General features: G+C 44.9%; 2 protein-coding genes across 2 annotated transcripts in view; one reads left to right on the forward strand and one right to left on the reverse strand.

The window, feature by feature from the left end:
• The window catches only part of RBIS (ribosomal biogenesis factor), a 548,657-nt gene that overhangs the window by 467,857 nt on the left and 59,233 nt on the right, over positions 1 to 21,567 (reverse strand). The gene's annotated exons all lie outside the window — the stretch shown is intronic.
• LOC138282635 (carbonic anhydrase 13-like) overlaps positions 1 to 21,567 on the forward strand; it is a 510,143-nt gene that overhangs the window by 183,966 nt on the left and 304,610 nt on the right. The window contains exon 3 of the mRNA XM_069220428.1: positions 16,762 to 16,880. Within this exon, the coding sequence (XP_069076529.1) occupies positions 16,762 to 16,880 (119 nt within the window). The remainder of the gene's footprint in view (positions 1 to 16,761; positions 16,881 to 21,567) is intronic.

Consider the following 21,567-nt stretch of genomic DNA (forward strand, 5'->3'; position numbering starts at 1 on the left):
CACCACACACATCCACTTCTTGGATAATTAAATAAAAGGGTTGAGCTATCCTCTTGAGGGTTTCTCCGGGGTAATTTAAAAGGAGTCACAGCAAAGCCCTATGTATTGGTCTGCCTGTGGTGGCATCTTTAAATGGGCATACTTCAGGGATGCATAGCGCAGGCTCTGTTGGGCCCATTTTGAAGAGCTGGGATAATTGTGCTCCTGTTGTGGAGCTCTAGCCTCCTGCAGCAGTTTCAGCAGGCCTCAGAAATTGAAAATTCTGCGTGTAGCTGGTTTCATTGGCTCGCTGGGCCAGACTCCTCCTTTGCATGGCTCCTGCTGATCCCCTCTCATCCACAGATGTCAAGGACTTCCCTCATTTGTTCCTCAGGATGTCTAAGGGGGCCACCGTCACTGGCCCTGGAGAGACCCACTAGTTCTGGGATTTTCTGCAGACAGAGTCCTTAGTCTGTCAAGGGGTTTGCCCTTCCTGCTTTCCATTGTTTTGTCGCTGCCGCAGTCCAGGTCCAGGGTCCTGTTCTTCTTCTGATCTTGAGATGACACTTTCATGCCCATTCCAGCCTGTGGGCAGGGGACATCCAATTGTCTCATCCTAAAACTAATTCTGGTTGGTTCTCCCCTCTTCCCTGGGTTTGGTCCCAGTCTAGCAAGTGACACAAAAGGCTGGTGTCAGGGCTTATTGTGTGTGCTGGGAAAAAAACCCTTTGTAGTTTAACCAGGGCAGGGCACAGCTGCTCCCCAGCCAGAAGAACAAGCTCTTTTGTGCACTCTCTGGCTCCAATACACATTTCTTAGTGGAAGAGCTATCAACAGCCCATTCATCTAGAAACTCCAAGAAACGTTAGGCAGAAAAATGACAACTTTATAAAAGGTTCCAAAAAAGTGATGGAACGAATGCTTGAATTAATCTCAGCCACTGGTAATTACTTTGGTTCGCATTCCAGAGTAATTATTATTTTGTACACCAGGCCACCTCAGTTTGGATGCAGCCATATGCAAACACTCTTGACTCTGCTCCAATGGGAACGGTTCAGCCCAGAATGCCATGCCAGGTCCTCCTTAAAATGGAACACAAGCAAAACAGGACTGGTTTTGCCCTATTCAGGGCTCATTAGCCAGATATAGCTTGGTTCTATTGACACAGTTTGAACAGGATCCATGTCTGGGCATACCCGTCCCACATAGGGCAACATAGTAGAGTATACAAAAAAGAGATGGATGAAATACTTGAATTAATCTCAGCCACTGGTAATCACTCAGGCCCAATCCCAGTCCATCGTTATTTTGGACACCATGCCACCTCAATTTAGACCCAGCCATACGAAAATCATTCATGAACCTGTTCCAGTAGGAAGAGTCCATCCCAAACTTACAGGCCAGGTCTTTCTGAAACTGAAACACAAGCAACCCAGGACCATTATCACCTTGGTAGGGCTCATCATCTAGGCATAGTTTGGGTCCAGTGATACAGTGTGCATGGAGCCCACGTCTCGGCATATTTGCCACACTTACAGTGACATACTAAAGTATACAAAAAAGTGATGGATTAAATTCTTAAATTATTCTCAGCCACTCATAATTACTGAGTAATTACTCAGGCCACATCCTAGTCCATTGTTATCGTATACACCATGCTACCTCAGTTTGGACCCAACCATATACAAATCAGCCTTGACCCTGCTGCACTGGGAACAGTCGAGCCCAAATTGCCAAGCCAGGCAACTGGAACCAGAACATAAGCAACCTAGGACAGGCCTTTGTCCTGGGTTGCTTGTGTTCTTGTTCAAGAAGGAGCTGGCTTTGCAGTTTGGGCTGGATTGTTCCCATTAAAACATTGTCAAGGCTAATTTGCATATGGCTGGGTCCAACTGGTCCTAGGTTGGTTGTATTCCAGTTGAGGGAGAACCTAACCTGGTAGTTTGAGCTGGACTGTTCCCATAGTCAGAGAACCCTGAGTCTGTTTGTAACCTTGCCTCTTGGCCTGGCCCCTCACCCTTAGTGCCCTTGGCCCTTCAGAGTCGATATGTCCATGTTCCAACTCCCAAGTGGTCATCCTGATGGTTCTTCAAAGTGTGTTCAGCATCTCCCTCACTTGCTCTGGAGGAAGCTGAAAGCAGATGTATACACAGATCAGTTACAAGTACAGTGTGAAATATCGGAGTGTACACACAGCAAATGTGTCAGGATTTATTTTCAGCAACTTTAATATGTACGTAGGTAATGTGATATCCCTGAAAAAATGAAGGGCCTGTTACCCTGCATGCCATTTTACTAGCACATTATATCCTATTTCACTTGTAATAAGGCATATGGGAAATCAGTTATGTTTGTGATGGAAATCTAAATCTAAATCTAAAGCAGATCCGAAGACACAGAATTCAATTCAAGGTAACATTAACAGTTATTGCAGAATTTTTGTGGACCTTACAAAACTGTGGTCAATCTTTAGCTTTTGATGGCCTGGATACTCTGACAGTAATGAGGGATTAATTCTGTGTTCCATATTGCAAGTTCCATAGCCTATAAATTACTTGTAATATGGTGGGCAGGAGATTGTCTCATTTATGAAAGAGTATCCCATCTGTCAAACTTAAAATCTGCCCTGTAATAGTTAAAGGAGTATATTATTTGGTTTTAGCATTTTGACAGAAATGCCCCTTACATGTTACAACGTCCTAACCCATGTCCTGCATTCACATTTGTAAGCAGCTGCCATCACATTTATCTCACTATTTGAACCCATCCTCAAAACAAAAAATTGTGTGTGCATGCAGGCTTAGGCCTACTTTGTGTCCAAAGTCTGGTCTTGCACTTGCAAAGAAACTGGTTCTCCCAAACTAGCATGTTCAATGAATACTGTCCATGTTACAGAGTACTGTGTTTTGATGGTAGTGCAAACACATAATATTTTCAAGAGATCTGAGCTTTCCCAATAATTTTCATCTGCACCACAGGAGTGTGCCCCCAGTGACACCATTGATGAATGGTCTGGTTTCAAGATTTTTGTTACAGAAACAGTGCTTGTCACTTTGGCCCTCGTTATGACATTGGCGGTAAATCCCGCTTACTGCCACAGTGACGGCCGCCAACATACCGCTGCAGTGGCGAATATCCGTTCCCCATATTATGACACACACGCACCAATCCGACAGAATACTGGCACATACACAAATCCGCCAGCCCAAATATCAGTGCTAAAGTGGCGGTACCAACACCCATGCTGTTACGCCAACAGAACAACGTTCACCACACTATGACCCACAAATCACCATGGCGGACATTCAATGGCAGTAAACCATTGACAGTACATACCGCCGCGCTCAGAATGGACACCCACATACAAAACAACACTACACTGGCCAATACTAAAGGCACACACCTGACACTCATACACACACCACACCCACCCACAGCACTATAAAACACACACCCACATTACCCACAAGCCTTTAAAAACAACAACTACTGCCAGGAGATTGACAGGAACAACAAAGAGACAACTAGACACACACACCACATACACCCATACATCCCTCATGCACCCCACATCACACACCTCGCCATTTTACTCAACAGACTCTCACCAACACACATCACACAATACCCATGTCCCCACAAAGGCACCCCCGTTTCACCGACGAGGAGTTAAGGGTCATGGTGGAGGAAATTGTAAGGGTAGAGCCACAGCTGTTTGGAGCACAGGTACAGCAAATATCCATTGCCAGGAAGATGGAGCTATGGCGGAGAATCGTGGACAGGGGGAACGCCGTAGGACAGCATCCAAGAACAAGGAATGACAATAGTAAGAGGTGGAACGACCTACGGGGGAAGGTACGTTCAGTGGCAGCAAGGCACCAGCTCACCATACAGAGTACTGGTGGTGGACCCCCGCCTCTTCTTCCACAACTCATAGCATGGGAGGAGCAAGTCTTGGCATTACTGCCCCCCGAGGACTCGCTGGAGTAGCTGGAGGACTGGACAGTGGTAAGTCAACATTTATCACTTATTACCACCATACCTGCATGCCATCACACCCCCTCACCCTCACTCCCATCACTCCACTCCATCCCACACACTGCACCTACACATATGACTAACCCCAATGCTTATTCCTGCATGCTATACCAACGCATGGACATCCCTCCCAGGCCTGCATGGACACCAATCACTAAAGCATGCACAGCATAGGTAAACTAATAATCATAAAATACATCACCATACACAAACAAAGGTGGCAGGGCAACAGCAACGATAGGGGGAAGCCAGTGATGTACAATATGTCACACACATGAAGAATAAAACATCACTTACATCCCCACAGGTGCCCCAGCCAATGTCAGCAGAGAGAAGGTGCCACGACTATCCAGCCCCTCAAGAGAAGATGCCCCCAGTGATGACAGTAACTCTGGACTTCTGGATCTGGACCAACAACCTGGCCCATCAGGGACCACTGGACAGTCCGTTACCCCAGACCACTCACAATCCACCACAGAGCCTCCCCCATCAGTATCCAAACCCACAGCACCCACCCAGTGTATCCACACTTCTGTCTCCAGGACACGTCAATCAGCAGTGTGACCACCTGTACAGGGACCCCAGGCCACACCTTTCCCCAAACACAATCAGGGACCTGGGGTCAGTGGCAGTGGGCACACCGTTCAGGGGAGAGAGGCACAGGCCAACAGGGACACTGGGAGGACCGCAGTGCACCAGGGGGAGGACAGGCCCATGGACCCGACTCTCCAGGAGGCACTCACCGAGATCCTGGGAGCCTACCAACATTCCCAGGACACGATGGGCCAGATCCTTGACAACGTGCAGGAGAACAGGCAGCTGCAGGAGGAACAGTATCAGGGGATCAGGGAGGACTTGCAGCCCATCAAAACCACATTGATCTCCATAGCAGGGGTGCTGGCAGACATGGCCAACATCATGAGGGAAGCAACAGCACAGCAGCGGCCCCTACCACTAGCCAGTCCATTGACCAGCCCTCCGCCTCCGCTGCAGCTAGTGGCCAGGAGGCACAGCCACAGGACCACAGGCCATCAGCACCCCTCTCCCTGCAGATGGTGAAAAGCCCGCAAACATTCCCTGCAAACCAGACAGAAGCCAGAGACACTTGCCAAGACCACTGCCAGGAAATTAGACTCTCCTGAGTGTTCCCCTTGTGTCCCACACTGTCACCTTGTCCACTTTGAACTGCCTTTGCTCCCTTCCTATGTCCCCTTGGACACTGCACCTGTTCTACAAACAGACTGGAACAATTCCCTCCATCACCACCCCATTCCATTGCACTTTTCCCTCAATTTCATAGTACTACAATAAACACCCTTGAACACAACTTGACCACTAGTATTTTATGTGTTGAAAATGTGCATTTATGGAAACAGTCACATTTAGTGCAAATGATATGAACACTGATGGCATAAAAATAATGACTTGTAGCTGTCTGTATTCATCACATCAGTACACAGTTGTGATCTCATCAACATCTGTAAATTGACAAGCCATAGGTGACAGTAAGTTGAGATGCAATGGAAGTTAATGCCGTCATGCTACAGCCACACAGAAAACATCAATAGTCAGAGGAATGGTCAGTTGCACTGTCTCACCTGTGTGTCAGAAGTATTGACGTATAACTGACGTTCTGTTGTCCTCATCCTCATCCTCTGCCTCCTCATCCTCACTGTCCTCAGGGTCCACTGCTACCACAGGGGCATCTCCAATCCCCTCCTCCTGCAGAAAAGGTACATGCCATCTCAGGGCCAGGTTGTGCAACATGTAGCATGCCACTATCATCTGGCAGACCTTCCTGGGTGAGTAGCACAGGGATCCACCTGTCAGATGGAGGCACCTGAACCTGGCCTTCAGGAGCCCGAAGGTCCTCTCGATGATTCTTTTGGTTCGCTCATGTGCCTCATTATAATGTTCCTCAGCCCCTGTCCTAGCATTCCTCACAAGGGTCAGCTGCCACAATACGTTTGGGTAGCCAGAGTCACCTGCAAGTATTGAGGGACAACATTTAGTCTCACACAATGATTTGGGGATGACACCAGAAGGCATACACTAACATGCAGTGGGTGTGGACCATGGCTCACATATTAGCCACACCCTGGGCCTCTGTAGTTGGGCCATCACATTTGGGATGCTGCTATTCCTCAGACAAAAAGGAGTCATGCACTGACCCAGGATACTTAGCATTGTGGGAGATATACTGGTCTGCCAGGCACACCATTTGCACATTCAGTGAGTGGAAACTCTTCCTATTCCGGAACACCTGTTCATTCTGGCGGGGGGGGGGGACTAACGCAATATGTGTACCGTCAATGGCCCCAAAAATATTGGGTATATGTCCCATTGTATGGAATCCGGCCTTCACAGTGGCCAGATCTTCCACCTGGGGGAAAGCTATGTAGCTGCACATGTTTCACCTACGCAGATGGGTGCTTGAGGGCATCACAGCAGCCACAAGGGGGTGAGTACAGTGGGCATTAGTACAATATTTGGCAGGTGGCATGGGATCCATGTGCTGGGTGTGAGTTAGTGGGTGCCCCTCAGGCCAGGCCAGACATTGCAGTGTGATCCAGATCAAGGGTAATGGGTGCATGGCAAATGCAGGTAACATAGCTTGTTAGCATTCCATTGCAGTCAGGGCTTTGTGGGACCCAGGAGGGATGCAGTTGGCGGTGTGTGGCCCTCATCTTGCTGTGGCATCTAGCCAAATCACCTGCAGTGCAATGCATAGTGCTGAAGCCTGATCCCTGTGTGTGACAGTGCTGTGTATGCCAACTGTGGTGTTGGTGCAGTAATTGACCCAGTGTTTCTTTTGTCTCTCCCCCCCTTTTTTCTTCTGTCATCATGTCCATGTGTGCATTAACATCATCTGACAGAGGAGCAGGGGCACCAGTGACAAAGGGAGCTGCATCCCACAGGACCCTGGAGGCAGAGTCCACTGACGCCGAGGGAACCAGTGGGACGGAGGGTGAGGGGAGCACCACGGCGGAGACAGGAGGTATCAGTTCCAACGACCCAGCCCAGTACCTCAGCCAAACAGTCCATGCGGACACTGGTGGCACCACCTAGTCATGGTGGCAAGTCAGTGAAGGATCCCACTTCACCAGCCAGGAATGTTAAGGATCCCACACCTCCTGCCATGAAGGGGAAGGAGCCTGCACATCCTGCCATGAAGGGGAAGAAGCGCTCGACCCCTGCCAGGAAGGGTAAGTATCCAATGCCTCTTGCCATGAAGGGGAAGAAGCCCTCAACTCCAGCAGAAGCTGTCAGGGTGACACCACCACCACCTTCACTGGTCACGGGCCCTCACCACCAGCTGAGGAAGTGCATCCCTCAACTCCAGCAGAGGCTGCCCAGGAGGTATCTCCACCTGCCAACACGGTGCATCCCTCACCTCCAGCAGGGGTTGCCCAGGAGGCACCTCCACCTACCAACACAGTTCAGCTCTCACCCCAGCGGAGGCTGTCAGGGTGACACCACCACCGCCACCACCAGTGGTCACGGGGCCCTCACCGCCAGCTGAGGAAGTGCAGCTCTCACCTCCAGCAGAGGCTGCCCAGAAGGCACCTCCACCTGCCGACACAATGTAGCCCTCAACCTCCAGCAGAGGCTGCCCAGGAGGCACCTTCACCTGCTGACACTGTGCAGACCTCACCTCCAGATGACACAGTGCAGCCATCACCACCAGCGGATGCCATGTAGGCCACCCTCCAGGGACTGCTGTACAAGGGCCCCCCTGCAGGAGCAGTGGGCATGTTCCCCTCCTGAGAGACTTTGGTCTTGCACTCCCCAGCAGAGAGAAATGGGCATGGAGCCCCCTCCAGAAGCAGTGGAAAAGTCACCCACTCCAGAGACTGTGGGCTTGCACTCCCCAGGACAGAGAAATGGGCATGAAGTGCCCTCCAGAACCATTAGGAAAGTCACCCACTCCAGAGACTGTGGGCTTGCACTCCCCAGGACACAGAAATGGGCATCGAACCCCCTCCGGAACCAGTAGGCTTGTTCCAGTATATGACTGAGGTGACCCCTACCCCCCTGAGGTGCCTGCCCACTTGCAAACTGATGCCCCTGCAGAGTTCTATCTGGATGAAGTCAGGATTCAAGTTGGGCCTTGGACTGTGCCCTGTGGCCATGTGGGGCCTTAGTACTTTTGACTGGGCATTGGCCCTATGTGTACATTTGCACATATCTGTTGTACATACAATTGGTTCATTTGGTAGCTATTTATATCAATACATTCTCATTACTGCATTCTTGTTGTGCTTGCATTATTGTGCTGTGTATCGTGTGCCATTGTTTTTTTTTTCTCCAGCTGGTTGTGTGTACAGTGTGTGTGTGTCGGGTGTGTGTCGTGCATCTGTGTGTCACTCTTGTTTTTCTTCCTCTCTCCCTTGTGTGCTAGGCGGCTTTACTCACCGTCGTCGTCTTTGTGTGCGTTGGTGCTCCATGTGGAGCATGAGGTAGATGAGCATCGGGAAGACTTGCAGTTCCGGTTCCATGGCAGAGTTGTTGTTCCCTGTGTCTCCGATGGTGAGTCTTTGCTCTTTTGTGAGGTGTTTCCGCCAGGCTTTTGATGGCATTTGTACCACCCAGGAAATCCTGGCGGATTGCAGGGTCAAAATAAGGTGGGTGGTACTTTGTCTTCCGCCTGGCTGTTGTTGGCTGCTGCCGTGGTCAGTGGCGTTTACGCCCTGGCGGTTGGTGTGGTACCCAGACTGTCTATAGGAGTTTTCTCTGCTGTGGTCATAATTTGATGGTAATTACCGCCAGCCTGTTGGTGGTGTTACCACCACTTTATCACTCACTGCCTGGGTCATAATGAGGGCCTTTGTTTTTAACTTACTTCTATCTGCACTGAAAGATGCTTTAAATCACCATATTTTCTGATGGAACTGGTCATTTTGGGTTGTGTCATACTTTACTGTTGTTGGTTTGGGGAAACCAATCAGGAAGTAGGGGGAGTAGTCTGTGAGAGCTCCAAGCCTTTTAAACTCCAGATGTATTGTGGTTGTGCTCGTTCCGGAAACAGCTTTTGACGCTTTGGCACTATGCACTTTGCTTTTAACTTCTATCTGCAGGGAAAGATGCTTTAAATCACTGTATTTTCTGAAAGAACTCATCATTTCAGGTCACCCCATTGGTTTGGGGGGAACCAACCAGGAAGTAGGGGGAGGAGTCTGTGAGAGCTCCAAGCCCTTCTTTAAACACCAGCAATATCACGGTTGGGCTTGTTACAGAAACACTGCTTGTCACTTTGCTGGCCCAGCAGAAAACTCACCACAACATTGCTGCAGTGTTGAGGTACATTGAGTGCAGCAGCACCCATTGAGCATTTTACTGCCTGTAATTCGGGCAGTGAAATGTACGATGGGACTGTGCATGGGGGCCCCTGCACTGACCATGCAAAGTGCATGGGCAGTGCAGGAGCCCCGAGGGGTCCCCGCATTGCCCCCATTCTGCCATCCTTTCCATGGCGGTGTTTACCGCCATTGAAAGGCACCCTCCCAATCTTGATTAGCAAACCTTTCAACTTGTAAATTGCGTTCCTTGCAGGGGGAACAATCTAACTCTCCTTGCTGTTCATTATGACTATGCAAAGTCCTGGAGAATTAAAAACTCCTAAAAGGGCTTTATACCTCCCATTTGCTGGCGACCCCAAGCATTTCTGAGATATGTGAGAATACATCCTCCAGATATTTCTGGTTGCGCTACACCTGGTGAAATCTCAATTTGCAACTTTTCTGTTGTATAGGGCATCATCTTAGTTTCTCTGCATCAGTACGCTCACTGTTCATCTGTCATGCTGACCCCATTTGTTATCTCCCATTTACACCAATTTTTCAACCCTACTCCTTCCATATTTTATGTTGCAGCTTTATACAAGAGTGAATTCAATCTCTTGTCACTTTTCAGCTTTATGGGGAGATTCAATATGACAAAAGATGTGACTGACATAATAGCTCCACAAAATATCTCCTGAGGATCTGTACTGCTGAAAATGCTCCAAAGTATTTACTTCTCACAAACACCTACATCTACTTGAGATGAGGAAGTTTTTATCCTTTAAGGATTCTCTAGGCCGTTCAGTTATCAATTGTTTATAATCATCAGTTAAAGTTACTGTATATGGATACCTGTTATGCGAAGAATGTGAGAAAAGGACATGGTGCTACTACTAGCCCAGTGTTTTTGGTCATCCAGACCAACACACAATGCCCAATAGAGTTATTATTTTCTTGATTTTAGACACCTTCTGATAAATAACGCTTTGACCAAGTTGGAAAGTACCAAAGTCCTTTCTGTGTTAATATGTGGCTGCTTGGACTGATCTGCATACCAGTATATTGCATGTGTACCATAAGATGATACGTTTAAAAGGAGCTAACTGTCAACCTTTTAGCATTTGACCCATACCAAGGACAGCCTGGCCCACATGCCTTCAAGTTTTGTAAAAATAACTTAAAGGATAAATCCATTTATATGTTCATAAAAAATGTAGAGCAGCCTGTAGAACACAACCATTGTAGTAAGGGGGCTGCATAGATATCAGGAGTTTAATTATTTTGTCTTCTTGTGCTTCATCCATGATTACATCATAATTTGGTGTAATTATTGTTTCCATATTGCTCCTCATCACAATTTCCAATGCCAGTTCTTCCCCAAACCTCCTACACTGTGTGGTATGATACCTGGGTTTCTTTAATATATGGGGCATACTGATAAACCATCATGTATTTCCCATATGGACAGATATGGACCTCCATATGAACCAATACTTCATACAGGATTGATTAAGAACAGTGGCCTGTATGAGATACATTAATCATGGGATTTACCATGTCTCAATAAAAGTTTAATCAAGACTTCAGTGATCATCTGGGGCACAGTTCCCTAACCCAAAGCCACCTAGTGCCTTACTAAAATAAAAGTTACCAATAACTACATAAAGAGTTGTAGAAATTGTCTATCAGTCCATCAGAGCCAGACACTTACGGCCTGCACAATCTGACTGCATACTGTTTTTCTTTATCAGAAAGTAGGTCAGTGAAGATATCCTTTACTCACCCTGAATATAATAAGGAAGTCTGACATGGTGTAGACATTTTCTTATGTGCGTGGCAGTCTTATTATTATTTGTGGAGTACAACGCTTTATAAAAGTCCATGACTGTGGTATTAATATCTCTATTCCTTGTTAGTAAATTTCAAGACACCTCTCTAAATCCTGGCATGTTGACCTCAAATCACACACAACAAAGTACAATGAGGCAAAACCCCTCTGCCATATCTTCTACCTTAGACTTTATGCTTCAGAAATGATTCCTTGCAGCTTATATGCTTCATGAGTGCATGCATTTAACTCACAATTTCCTCAATTTTCTTTAATTGTTTGAATTGTGGTATATTTATTTTTTGTACATTAATACAGGTGCTTCACATACATTTTTTAAACAACTGGAAATTTTTAAGTATAGTTTAAATTGTATATTTTTATAGCATTATTTAATTTATATTTTACATATGTGTTTCATATTTCTATATCACTTTTATAGATATGTTTTTCATTACTTACATATTTTGTGTACATTTTATAATGAAGTCCCTATTGTTTTCGATAGGGAGGTGGTCTTTTTTAGTATAATTTAGTGGCCAGTTGTTACCCCCTAATTTAGCTTATGTGGTCCATTTATGTTGTTTTTGGATCATTTTCTGAGAAGTGAGTCACAGGATGGTGCTGCAGTTCATCAGAGAAGGTAGGCCCTTTCTAAAAGGTTTTTATCAGGTTTTGAGGGTAAGGGGATGTAGGTAGTCATAGTAGTAAACAGTAGATAGATTGTTGTTTCTAGCTTTGGAAGGTTTATTTGTAGTTTTTGTCTTTTGTTTACTAGTGTTCTGTGTCAGACTTAGACAGAATTTGTTAGTAAAGTAACATTATTTTATATAATGTTAGATTATGTGTTTTGTATGGATTAATTGTGATACTTATGGTATGTTTGAAGATTCTGTTTTGTTCTGGATGTGTATTGTATCTTATTTTATAGCCAGAAGTATCTTATGGACATTAAGATTTCATGTTTTTTTTTAGGTGACAAGTAATACTTTAATGGCCACAGGGAAGCAAACATGGCACACTTATTGTGGGCATCGTTACCCACCTGGGAGTTAATAAAAAGTATAATTATTGTGGGTTTTTTTAATAAGTAGGTGTGGCTACTGTGAATGGCAGAATTATGTTACTGTTAATTTGAGAAAATTGACTTAATATGACAGAAAAGAAATACAATAGATAGAAGGAAACATGAGTGGTGTGCAATCTTTACTCAAGGGAAATGGCCTTAACAACGTGGGCTGAGATACACGTGCCGTTTCCCGGCAAGCTAAACTACACTTGCCTGGACCATGCAGGAGTCAGGAGCAGTAAGAGTGAGCAATGGGAAAGGTAAGTGGGGCTGGGGGCGGTTTTAGGGCTCAGGGTGGTTGGGAACATTCGGGATAGGTTTTTTTGACAGGAGAGGTTAGGTTAGGGCTGAGTTTAGGGGTTAGTTTTTAAGGGCAGGACTTTTTTTAGGGCTGAGAGTTGGTCGGGGTGGGGTCGTTTTTTCTAAACACAGGGCAGGGTTTTAGGGCTCAGGGTATGTGAGAGGGTCACAGTAGTTTTTTTTATTTATTTTTTACAGAGGGCAGGGTTTTAGGCTCCGGGCAGGGTAGGAGGAGAAGGTAAATGAGGCTAGTGCCCGGTTTGGGGGGGGGGGTTAAGGGTGGGGGAAGTTTTAGGCCTCAGAGCCTGCTGCCAGGCCCTGCAGAGAACTCCCTATAGCCATCCAACCCTGCATGTATAAGTGTCTCGGCCTTCAGCCATGCACCAACCCCTATAACAACCCAACCACGCATGCATACGTCTCTGAGTGGGTCTGTGAGTGTGTGCATGAGTACCTCAGTGGGTATGTCAGTGGGTGCATGGGTCTCTGAGTGGGCTGCAAGTGTCTCTCAGAGGGTCTTTGGCGGTGTGAGTGTCTGAGTGGGTTTGTGAGTGGATCGGTGAGTGGATGCATGAGTGGGTGAGTTGGTGTGTGAGTCTCTGAGTGGGTCTGTGAGTTTGTGTGAGTCTCTCAGTGAGTCTATAAGTGGGTGAATGAGTGCTTGAATGGATCTGTGAGTGGGTGCGTGAGTCTCTGAGTGGGTGTGTGAATGGGTACGTGAGTGGCTCTGTGAGTGGGTCCGTGAGTGTATGAGTGGGTCTGTCAGTTGTAAAAAAAAAAAGTAGAGGGGCACACAGGAGCAGGTCCTCATGCCAGCTCCCTCTTGTGATGGACCTCCAGTCCAACTTGCCGGCAGTTCGCTATACTCTGCTGCGTTTGGTTTTGTGCCTCTGCTGGTTTTCTGCTCATTTTTCTGCCTCCTCTGTGCTAGCTCTTGCTCTCTATGTTGCCTCTTTCTGCTTGTTCTGCTTGTTCTGCCTGTTATTTTTTCTCTTTTTGCTCACTGCTCACCTTTATTTTGCATCTTTCTGCTAGGTTCTGACCTTTATTTTGCATCTTGCTGCTCATTTTTAAGGTAATTATAACTCGTGCCCCCGCTATGCATAGCTATCTAATCAATAATTTAATTGCAAATGTTGCAGTGATGTTATCAATAATGGTATTGAAGATGTCATGAGTGATGTATTATGTGGGGTATTTAGCATTGCATGGCAAGGATGCAAGTTATACAGTTACCATCAGAAACGAAACGAAGTATAGTTATTTCAGATAACAATAACTGGTGAATTTCAGTGGTTTTCTACATTTAAAATGTTGTTTTCATTGAAATCTAAATATACTGTTACTTTAACCTTTCTTTTATTCCGTGAATTTGTAGGATGTTTTTAATGTAAGGTAATATTGTGTTACCATACAGAAAGCCAACTCTCAGTTTGCCTTTCACAGCCTTTGGCTGTGTACACAAGACTGGCCAATCCCCTGCAGGTAGCTGCCTCCCCCCCCCAACACATGTGGCCCCCCTCTCCAAGCCACTAACAGGCTTGGGGACTCCAGTTCATACCATGATTAGGTCTCAACACAAGTTTCATTGAAACTTTATCAACTCCTGGTATAAACAGCAGGTAGTTCCCCAGGAAAATAGGCTTTAGGTTTAAACAGTACCAACAATTTTAAAATCAAGTACACAACACCATAATATTTCAGCGCAAATGTTTGGAAAAAATAGAGACAAAATCATGTAGAAGAAGACCCCAAAAAAACAAAATCAGATAAAGGGAACCAGAGATATAAATTGAAACAGTATTAAGACAAAAGTTGCCTTGAAAAAATAAAGTACCAGTGAGTCATTTCATAGATGACCAGGACCTGGTGTGATTTTAGACCATCCAAGTTAGAATGGAGGTTGGATCCACCAAGTAGCTGTCCTTGTCAGTGTTTTTACCTTCTGACTTGGTCTACCTTTGGAAGTCAGGCTCCTCCAGCAGGACAGGTTCCAAGTCTGGAACCAGCAAGTGTCCCTCAAAGTCAGGTATGCTATTTTTGAATTCCTGCTGAAGTAATTGGTTGTGGCACCCAAAGCCCTCAGTGGGAAAACGCTGAATGTTGTAGCTGCCTTCATCACTTCAATGCTGGAAATTATCTGCCACTTTGCCTTAGTTCAAGGTTTTTCCTTCAGACAGAATCACTTTTTTTGTTGCTCAAATTCTTCCTGTGGGGCATGACTGGAAGCTGTAGCTGGGCAGAGTTCCAGGAGGCCAATTATCTTTACCATGATGGGTCACAAAATCCATTTTCAGCACAGCAAAAGCAACCGAGCTAGACAAACCTGCTTTCTTCGCCACTTTGGGTGCACCATCCCTGCCCTACTTGCCATGTTCCTTGAGAGGTGGAAAAAGTGACCAGGTCCCACCATCATGCACCTACTGGACAAGAACCTCCTGGTCACCCCTGCAGCCCTCAAGCCCTCAAAGTCGGCTTTTAAGCACAAGTTGGTCTTCAGCCACAGAACCTACAGGGTCCAGTCCCATGTGGTGAGCGAGGCCATCTTCGCGTCTGGAATATTTTGCTTTTTATGTGTCCCTAGAGCATTCGAGCAGAAGGTCAGGCACCTGAAACTTAAAGAAGACTTTAAATTCCTAGGTGATATCAAAAGTCAGGAGTCCTTCAATCTTCATTCTTCTACCAGGGACTTTTTCTTCAGATATACTCTTTCCAGGTCCAGGAATGTTCTGAGGAAGTGGTTGTGAAGTGCCAGTCTAACTCTGTGCACTAGCCAGTGATAGGTGAATTTTACTGCCAATTTCTGGCTTATTTTTTGCCCTCTTACCAAATTATTTTACAGCAGTTCCTCTTTGCTTCACAGTAAAAAAATCCCAGAAGCTTTAATATAAAAATGCTTATTGCGTTAGAATGGTCTCTGGTTCTCCCTAAATCACTCCTTTATTTGGATGAGGTCTCCACCTCTGTCAGAAGCAGTGACACTCACCACTGTCATCCCCAGGCTGGAGCCAGAGAGTCTTGGAGGGCCCTGAGAATGAATCAGAGCAGATCCTGTATGCCTCATTCAGCATGTTGAAATCAAAACAGGGAGTGTAAAATCTGTTCTTTGTTCTACCAACTATTCATATAACCATCCAAGATGGCTTATTCCTCTTAAGTTGCCAATTGCTGGCAACACCCTTGCCTTCCTGGGTCCAGATACCAGGCTAACGTCCTCTGAAGAGCATGGTGGTAGCTTTAGCCAGGAAAGTGTATTGCCCTCTGAAAGAGAGGTGAGTGACAAAACCAGTTTGGCGCAGGCAGCAGAAATTATATTTTTATAAAAATAGGTTTAACTGCTTGAACCGTAAAAGTGGAAGACAACAATCATCTTGCTAGTATTTTCCCAAATATAGAAATTAAGGGTGTAATTTTTACCTATGCCTGTTCTTGAGGAAATTAGCTAATCTACACAGAATTAACGGATTTCTAATATTTATTCACTGTGAGGGCACACTAGCCCTAATATGTCAGTGCCACCTTTTCATGGGGGGCTTACAAGGAACTTTTGAGTGGCGAATTAGTACATAAATTATGTTTTCGTACATGGGAAAGATAATTTCCTTACCATGGGTCACTGCAGTGATTTTATATTGAAGCCCAACTCCAGAACAGTAGTGCTTCTGGCAGCCATATGTGTTGGAAGTTGTGTAGGTGGCATAAATACCCACTGAAGTTCACTTTCCATACCACTGGTGCAATCTATGCACCCATATGCAAGGGCCTTACAGTAGAGTTAAATATACCAATTGTGTGAAACTAATTTTACGGTTCTGTTTAAAGGCCAGTGCACATTAACCATTTCACTGAATAGCAGTATCTCATATCAGTAATACTTTTAAAGATAAGGTCCAGGAAAAAAGCAAACAATGCAGAATGCCCATTCTGACAAGGTGACTCTGCTACGACCTATATTACATGTAAGTACTCAACCCCTTTTAGAATGTCGTTCTGAACTCGTTTATTGGTATCATTTTGTGCATTTACCTCTATAGATGTGTAGACGCCTGACACAAATCAAGACATTGAATGCAAATAACCTAAACTTCATAGTGTCTATTTCTTCCATAGTTTATCACAGATCAGAACAAGGTTATGATTTACTGATCCCACACAAGGTATTTTTCATGATATTGTTAACTAAAAAGTCATGCCTTGCGCTATCCTGTATCATTTTACATGCTTAGATCTTGATTTGTTTACTTTTGTTTCTTAAACGTTTGCAGTATTATCAGGCGGACCACTCAGTGAAAGTTACAGACTGAAGCAGGTTCACTTTCACTGGGGGCTTACAGATGATTGTGGATCTGAGCACACTGTGGATGGAGTGCAGTATGCATCTGAGGTGAGGCTTTTGTGTACATTTGATCATTAAATTGAGAGGTACATGCAAACTCTTGCTCGTAGTAATTTTGCATTGTTTCTGTGTGCTGACAAAGGGCCTGCTTTAGATCTTGGCGGACAAGTTACTCTGTCACAAATGTGACGGTTATTCCATCAGCCATGTTACAATTTCCATAGGATATAATGGAATTGTAGTACGGTGGACAGGATATCCGTCACATTTGTGACAGAGCATTTTAGCCAGTTATAAATTGTGTGATTTAAGTAGCTCACTCACTTCACTTCACTTCAAAATTCAGCAGTTTACACTTAAGTTATCTGAAAGTTCATCGCCCACCACTGAGTTCTGGAAACCAGGAATGGAGTTTAGACATAACTTCAGGAAATAAATGATACTTCTCCTTGTGTTCTGTGGCATTTACATTATTTGTTCCATTTATTTATTTAGGTTTGGAAATTGTGTTTTCTGTTACTTGCTTTCCTTGCTTCAGCAGGTTGATGAATTAAATTGTACTACTTGCTTTGGCCATTACTGTTTATGTGTCTGACCTAAGGATGGCTTTAGCTGTCCTACACACTTCTTGACATTATTACAAATTAAGTAATAAGAAAATGATTACACATAAGGGGGGTTTGGGTTAGCCTCTTTAACTTTTTCATAGCTCAAGCATCACTCAAGTTTAGGTTTAACATACAGTTCACTTCTGGGGGATCCTCATCAATAGTCACAAGCACTGAATGGTACTGCCCATGTGCGGGGATCTCAGAGCATTTTTAAAATTATACATATATCTATAGCAACATTTGTACCATAGTACCTTACATACATGTTTGCAGCCTAAGAAAGGCAATAAATGACCAGATTTCATAGAATGTTCATTTAAAAAAAGATGCCAATTGTATAGAAATATGTTACTATATAAAAGTGACCACAGAAAATCTTTCACATGCCTTTAAAAGGAAAAAAGGAATATGAAAGGTAATATGAGACTAATAGACTGCACTCAAAGCATTGTGGTGAAAAGTGGCACACTGTGCCTTTAGGAAACTCAAAGTACCCTCTTTATTCTATCATGCCTCACATGTGACAATTAGGAAGTTCATTTTTTCCGCACCTTGAAACACGATCCTGGTTCACTGAGCTCTGCCTTCTTGGAAAAAATCTTTTAGAAAGCTTTCAAGTCCTTATTTTGTGTCTTCCAGAAAATCATGTCCCTGATTCCTCTATTCATTGTAAGTCTTTCTCCAGAAGAACTTTGAAGGACAGGCAGAAAATTAGATGACGTGCTGGTGCAGCAAAGGAATGAAGAACACATTGTTAGATGTTTTAGAGGCCATGGAGAAGGTCAGTCGTCTACTAGAGTTTCTTCTTCCCACTCCAATGACTCCCCTAGAGGCAGATCCAAGGAGAAAAGACATCAGAGGAAGAGTCATCTCTCCTGTTCGACATCAAAAAGCATAACATCAATGTGCATAGTGTCCAAGACTAGACATATACCTGTTTGCTCACCGTCATCAGGTTGAGACACTCAACAGTGAAGAACCCTGATGGTCACCATCGAGTACAACGATGAAAACACCTCCAGTGATGGAAAGGCCGCAGTTGTCGATGTTTAAACCACCTCCGTCAACATCAGATCTACCAGTGTCGAATTCAAGACTGCCTCCGTCAACATCAACACCAACACCACCTCACTCAACATCAAGGCCACTCCCATTGACATCAAGGCCACTTCAGTCAACAACAAAATCATCTCAGACTATGCTGAAGCCACTTTTATCAGAAGTCAAGACTTTGAATATCAACGTCAAACCCACCACAACCTCCATAAGTGACATCTAAGTCAAAATCCTTGTCACCATCCATGGAACTATCTTCTACATGGTCAAAGGTGCCTCAACCAGGGTGGCCGGCCACTTTATTTTCTGAATACTCCCAAACATATTCTCTTTCATATTCTCTATAACATGATATGCTGGATTTAGAGCTTTCTGGTACAGCTTCATCAGCGGGAGCCACACCACCTAACTTTTCTTCGTTTAGGCTGGTATTTGCTCTAGTATTTTCTCATGGGTTAGGCTAACAGGTCTAAAACTGGGAGCACAGAATAGAATCCTGAAAATGCTATTCTCAGGAAAACACATTGTTTGGATCTCACACGGATGGCAAAAAGTCACGGATGAAGACTGAATTGGACAACCAAAAATCTGCTATTCTGGTAAGGAAAAAATAATTTAGAAAGAGGTACAGCCCTTATGACAGGTGCTACTATCCTCAGAAGGTTAAAGCCACTCACACACATCACCAGCAGCAATACCAGCAGAAACATATTGTTAGAAATAGGGTCTTTGGTTGGCAGTCAGGTTACCCCCTGTCCAAGCAAGGACCCTCTCTCTAGTCAAGGTAAATCAAACATAATCCAAATGATCCTGCGCCCACCCTCTGGTAGCTTGGCACTGAGCAGTCAGGTTTAACTGACAAGGCAATGTGTAAAGTATTTGTGCAATAAATCATGCAATAACACAGTATAAACGCCACAAAAATGCACCCCAGAGGTTTTAGAAAAATATAGAATATTCATCTGATTAAATGCAGGTCAAAACAATCAAGATTTGATAAGAGTACATGTTGAAATATCACTTTAGAAAATGCGCAGGCTTGGATGCTCTGCGGGTTGTTAGGTAGTTGGTATTTGGATGCCCCAGGGATGATGCAGAGAAATCCTGGGCATGCAGGATGAAGTCGCAGGAGCTGCCTCGACCCAGTGGGCAAATGCGGAGAAAGTTCTGTTGCAAGGCAGGCGCTGCGTCGATTCCTCTTCTCAGGAAGTCAGGCTGCGTCCTTCCAGTTCGGCAGTGCATCGATCCAGTGGCCAGTGCGTCGAAGTTCCGGTCGCAATTCTGGTGTAGTGTTTTTCCCACCGCAGTGCAGGCTGTTTGTCGATTTTCACCTCACAGGGAGTTCTTTGCAGAGATGAAGTCTTTGTGGCCCTGAGACTTCAGAAAACAGGAGGCAAGCTCAATCCCAGCCTTTGGAGAGCACTTCTCAGCAGAGCCATAGGGCTGCAAGGCAGTGGGGCAACAGCAAGGCAACAGTCCTTTACAGCAAAGCAGTCAGGTGAGTCCTTTAGGCAGCCAAGCAGCTTCTCTTAGCAGGTTCCTTTCTCAGTAGGTATCTTGTCTAGAGGTGTCTGAGTTGGTAGGATCAGAGGCCCAGTTTAAATACCCAAATGTGTCTGTGAAGTGGGGGAGATTTCAAAGAGTGGTTTAAAAGTGCACAAGGTTCCCTTTCAGTTCCATTCTGTCTGCCAGGGTCCCAGTAGGGGCTTTGTCAGTCTATTGTGTGAGGACAGGCCACTGTCCTTTAACATGTAAGTGTCAGGCCCTCTACCCTCCCACCCCAGGAAGACCCATTCAGTATGCAGATGTGTGCAGGTGTGACTAAGCATCCTGTGTTTGGGGTTGTCTGAGTGAAATGCATGAGGGAGCTGTCAACTAACCCAGCCTGATGTGGATTGTAAGGCACAGAAGGGTTTAAGTGGAGAGAAATTCTCACTTTCTAAAAGTGGCATTTCTTAAACAGTAATATTAAATCCAACTTCACCAGTCAGCAGGATTTTGTATTACCATTCTGACCATATTAAATATGACCTTGTTACTCCTTTCAGATCAGAATCTACCACTCAAATAGTATATGAGGGTACCTCTAATATTAACCTATGAAAGGAGCAGGCCTCACAGCAGTGTAAAATGAATTTAGGACTTTTCCACTACCAGGACATATAAACTACACAGATACATGTCCTGCCTTTTACCTTCATAGCACCCTGCCCTATGGGTTACCTAGGGCCTACCTTAGGGGTGACTTATATGTAGAAAAAGGGGAGTTTAAGGCTTGGCAAGTACGTTTAAATGTCAAGTAGAAGTTGCAGTGAAACTGCACACACAGGCCTTGCAAAGTCAGGCCTGAGGTATGGTTAAGGGGCTACTTATGCGGGTGGCACAATCAGTGCTGCAAGCCCACTAGTAGAATTTAATCTACAGGCCCTGGGCACATGTAGTGCACTTTACTGGGGACTTACAAGTAGATTAAATATGCCAATTGTCTATGAACCAATGTCACCATGTTTTAAGGGAGAGAGCATATGCACTTTAGCAATGGTTAGCACAGTGCTAAGGTGTGCAGAGTCCTAAAACCAGAAAAAACAGTTTAAAAAAAGTGGAGGGAGGCAGGTAAAAGTTAGGGGTGACCACCCTAAGGCTGTCAGATCTAACACATATAATCAATGCAGATCCTCCAGAGGAAAAGGAGGTGAACAATCAGCAATCTGTGCCTACCAAACAATGAGTCACATCTTATCTGAGATCTGTCAGTCACTCCAGTGGGAGGAAGTATTGCAACACATTTTTAAGAAAGGCTGGTGATAACTGCAGACAGATGTGTTTTGAATATTGTTCAGAATGGCTACTCTCTTCATTTCAAGGCCCTCCTCCATCTCTTCCTCCAACCAAAGCAATGTCTTATCAACAAGATCTATTATAGAAAGAGGTGAATATTTTACTACAGAAAAATGCAGTGGAAGAGGTTCCTTCATATCAGAAAGGCCTGCGAGTATATTCCTTTTTGGTTCAGAAAAAAGGACTAAAATATGGATTCAGGCCTATTTTTTGACCTCAGGGTACTGAAC

Source organism: Pleurodeles waltl, chromosome 2_2 (genome assembly GCF_031143425.1).
Source record: "Pleurodeles waltl isolate 20211129_DDA chromosome 2_2, aPleWal1.hap1.20221129, whole genome shotgun sequence".
NCBI classification, from domain to species: Eukaryota; Metazoa; Chordata; class Amphibia; order Caudata; family Salamandridae; genus Pleurodeles; species Pleurodeles waltl.